We start from the raw sequence: 4,171 nt of genomic DNA, 5'->3' as shown, positions 1-4,171 counted from the left end.
AACATTTTTTGATGTGTTGTTTTCTCAAGGCTGTAGGGAAACAAGACTCTCAAGAGACCGAATGGAAAAGGTTTTAGTAGTTCCTCACAGGCAGATACTCTTGCAGAGTATCCTTGAGAATTTGATAAAATGGGTGATTAAGTTACTTGTCTTATGCATTCAAAGCTTTAAGTGCGCACTAACACATCAGTGCCAGTAAATACTTCACAGAACACTGAGGCCTCTATGAGTTTAACTTTTGAACACATCCTCTAAAAGCCTGAACAGGTTTAGAATAAGCTATGTTTTTAATTAATTGTAAAACAAATACAACATCCTTACCACAGCATGACGAGCAGAGGAAAAATAAGGAAAACAACAGTAAGGGATTTACTCACAGAAGGCCTATCTGCCATGCATGCGCTGCACTGCGACGCCATTTTAGGCTCCTGAGGGCTGGCATAGAATTGATTTTCTTACACTTCCCTGAGTGACAGCATTCAAATGCTACTCCTGCTAGGAGAACTACAGCCTTTTTAGCACTTCTGAGAAATTCAGTGACAAAGCTTTTTGCTTTTTTTTTTTTTAATGTTCCAAGAAGGACATTGGTAACATAACGCCTGTTTAGCACCACTCCTTGCTTTAAAAGTGTCTTTAACATTTATCTTCTCATAATTAGAGATCTCATCATAGACAGCAATCCCATAATATAAAAAACCAGTTAAATTTATTTTGTTTTTAAGGAAGTATTTTTTAATGAAATGTGCACAAAATTATACAATATAAAACTGTAATTCAAGTTATAAAAATACATATATTTGAGTCAAAAATACTCCATTTGAAAATAAAAGATTGCTAACTGGACCACAACACATTTCCTTAAAAATTGCATCCTTTTTCCTTACCCCTCCTCCCAATAAAAAGATTTTGTTCCATTTGATTTTGTTCTCACAGAATCATCTTTTTAATCTCTAATAAAACCAGGTTTTAATTGGCCCTGAGGTACTGCACAGATTGATGCAGTCTAGTTCATTGCTTTCATACACAGTAAAATATCCACTAAGTACAAATCCTTAAAGAAACAAGAGGTTTTTATTGTCTGAGGCAGAATATTTCTCGTAGCTGATGAGTGCTTGGCTACAACTAACAAGTTATTCCTAATGATTCTTAAAATCTCCTGGTTATATACAGTAGGCAGGATACTTCTTTTCAAATTCCAGATAAAAGTATCTTCTGTGAACCAGAAGACTTACTACAAGTGGATACAAAAACCATGTTTCTGGACAGATTGAACTTGGAACTGTTGCAGAGCTGTTTCACCACAAATACAACTTATCTTGCTAACTTCACTTCTACTCCACTCTGCTCACAAAGATTGCTTAGAGGCACGAAGGAAAAAAGTCAGAAGCAATCATTTTCTTTAAATACTGTAGAATGAAGACTGTATCTATGAAACAAAAACCTTTTGAGCTCATCATTTAGCTGAAGTGCAGCACCGTTATCTCCTACTGGAAGCCTGGAATTGACAATCGATACTGACAGGTATTGGACCAAGTACTTGAAGAACTGCACCTGCCCAAAAGGTGGACAAGTGGGAACTTCTGTATTACCCATTGCTCCTTTGCTTGTATACAATCCCTGATATTGAAATACTACGATTAGAAAAATACTTGTGAGAATCATTTAAGAAAAAACCTTAATAAAAAGGTAAGTTCACATTACAGCAGTTTCCATTAACTACAATCAATTATTCAAGTGTCATCATCTAAACTAAAGGCACCAACTGCAACAAAAACTTGAAAGTTATCAATGTCACCACATTTATGCAGAGTAGTGGTATATTATATGCTGGCACCTAGCCTTCACAGTAATTGCACCATGTAAAAAGAACTTGAAAGGAGCTAAAAGTCACACAGGTACAGTAGCAAAAAAGAAGCCTCTCTTCTTCAAGTATCTATTTATGTAGTTAGAAGGATGTTTGCAGTAACAAACAATCCTACTCATTCAAGCAATAATGATTTCAAAGAACTTTTCTCCCTCGCACAGGGGATAGTCCCCAGAGGCCTCTACAGCCCTGCATGTCTTGAAGCTTGTGCAATTCTTCCAGTTTTACATTAGGCGTGAAGGCCATTTTTTGAGGTCTGTTCCAAATTAAAGCTGAAAACTGAATCTGGTCTCGTTCATAAATCCTCCTTCCTCTGCGAGTTGCTTACAATCACTTTCAAAAAATGTAAAGGAATAGGAATGAACTAAAAAATTGCAGAGAACTTGGAAGAGCTATTGGATCTGGAGCGACCTTTGAAGAGAACAAACTGTGGCAAAAGACAGCTCACCTTCACTGGGTATCGCTAGAGGAAAGTCAGTATTATACATTTGCTCTCAGTAGGCTCTCACACCCCTCCACTAAAAAGAAACCAATTTGTTTTCTAGGTTTTTGTTACAGTACACACTTCTGTTACCAAGAGCACAGATAACTGCGGCTTACTTATGAGGTGAGCTGCAACTTCCAGCAGACATGACCTGACTCTGTGACAAAAGGATTCCTAGTAAACAATCTTAGAACATCCACGGCAGTAAAAAGAGGCTGCTGTAAACATCTGAGAGACACACACAATTTCTTTGATAGTTTCAGGCGAACATTTCCTTCAGGATGATGAAGGCACTTGATACAGACATTTGATTTCAACTAGTTCATTTTGAACCCGGGCACATTTTCTGCCAAGAAAAAGCCACCACAATAGTTACTAGCCCTCTTGCACTGCAGTCTTAGGGTCTGAGGTTACAGTTGTTTTAGTATCCTTTTACGCAGAGCAAGTGTATTCAACAAATTATGGAAGGTATTATCTTATGCTACTCAAAAAGAAAACCCAGTACACAGCTAAGAGGTCTACTCCTTTTCCCTTTCACACTACAGTTATAATAGGCCACAAAAAAAAAAAATCCAACATCCCTGTGAAATTTTAATAAATTACAGTTGCCTCAGAAGCGTCCCATGGATGTCTTTTCAGAGAAGATATATCTGAAAAGTACCTGCAGTAAAGCAAATCTTGTTTTCAGGTAGGTGGTAGAACAAAAGTGTGAGAATTTCTACAAAATGGAGTTTAGGTCTTCTAAAAGTTAAAATTTCTTAAAGGAAGCATCAAACTACAAAGCATTACCTGAAAGGAATTTGGTTTTATGTTAATCTTCATCTGACTACAAATCAACCTAGTAAGACACATAAATTAATGGCAGAATAAGTAATCAATAAGAATCAATGATATTGATTTTGCTTCAGAAGAGTAGAAGGCACCTCTACTTCTCTGCCTTCTTCCCCATGTGTGGGATATAGAAGTGTTTTTATATTGATTTCACCTGGTTCCAGTGTTCAGTGACAAGAGCTTCTGTTCAACTCTGTCTGCCACCAAATTCATATTACAGCCCCGAAGAGCTTTTATTAAGTCAGTCACCTTTGCATCTCTTCCCTTCCATTTCTGCCACTCTCGAAGTGACTGAGCCAACTGTTCCCGCAAATTAAATGGATTAGCTGCCACTACTCTGTCCATTTTCACTTCAGAAAAGCCAAGTTTTCGCATCACAATTTTCCAGTCTCTCCCGACATTTTCACATATGACTTCAAAAGCTGCCTTCAGCAGACCTGAAATAGCAGAAATGTATCAAGTTAGTGATGCATTCACTAAGAAATGAGACAACTTTTAAATTTTTTTTTTTTTTTTTTTTTTAAGCAAAACTCTACCACTCTTGCTGCATTGCACACACTGAAGGTCATACCACGTCTGAAAAGCTGCTGGATATAGTCGGATTCCCAAGTACACAGCGGGATTTCCAAGTGACCATTTGATACAAGAAGGGAAGAAATTTCTGCTCCGGAAAGCTGTCTGCAGCATATGCTGCCCTCACGGTACGTCTCCAGGTACAACACAGCCCCGGGCAGCAGTCAGTAGCAGAAACACCCTTAGCGGTGGGCGGGGGTGGGGTGGGGTGGGGTGGTGGTGTTAAAAAAATAATCCACCTACGTTTTTCATGCACATCTGGTTGATCATCAGGAGCATTAGCTTCCCCTTCCTCTACGAAATGCTTCAGCTGCGAGACCAAATCTTCTCTTTTAATGCTCGCAAGCAAGCCTTCAAGAAACGATACCTCGCCGCTTGCAATCAGCTGCTGCTCAAGAAGGATGCTGAAGAGCTCCCCT

General features: G+C 38.5%; 1 protein-coding gene across 1 annotated transcript in view; it reads right to left on the bottom strand.

The window, feature by feature from the left end:
* Positions 1-573: 573 nt before the first annotated feature.
* FADD (Fas associated via death domain) overlaps positions 574-4,171 on the bottom strand; it is a 4,470-nt gene continuing 872 nt past the window's right edge. The window contains exons 2-3 of the mRNA XM_009286713.2: positions 3,996-4,169; positions 574-3,616 (exon numbers count right to left, since the gene is read on the bottom strand). Coding sequence (XP_009284988.2) covers positions 3,330-3,616; positions 3,996-4,169 — 461 coding nt within the window. The 3' untranslated portion in view covers positions 574-3,329. The remainder of the gene's footprint in view (positions 3,617-3,995; positions 4,170-4,171) is intronic.

This window comes from Aptenodytes forsteri, unplaced genomic scaffold, assembly GCF_000699145.1.
Source record: "Aptenodytes forsteri isolate BGI_AS27 unplaced genomic scaffold, ASM69914v1 Scaffold252, whole genome shotgun sequence".
Classification (NCBI taxonomy): domain Eukaryota; kingdom Metazoa; phylum Chordata; class Aves; order Sphenisciformes; family Spheniscidae; genus Aptenodytes; species Aptenodytes forsteri.
This window is presented reverse-complemented; position numbering and strand designations above follow the sequence as displayed.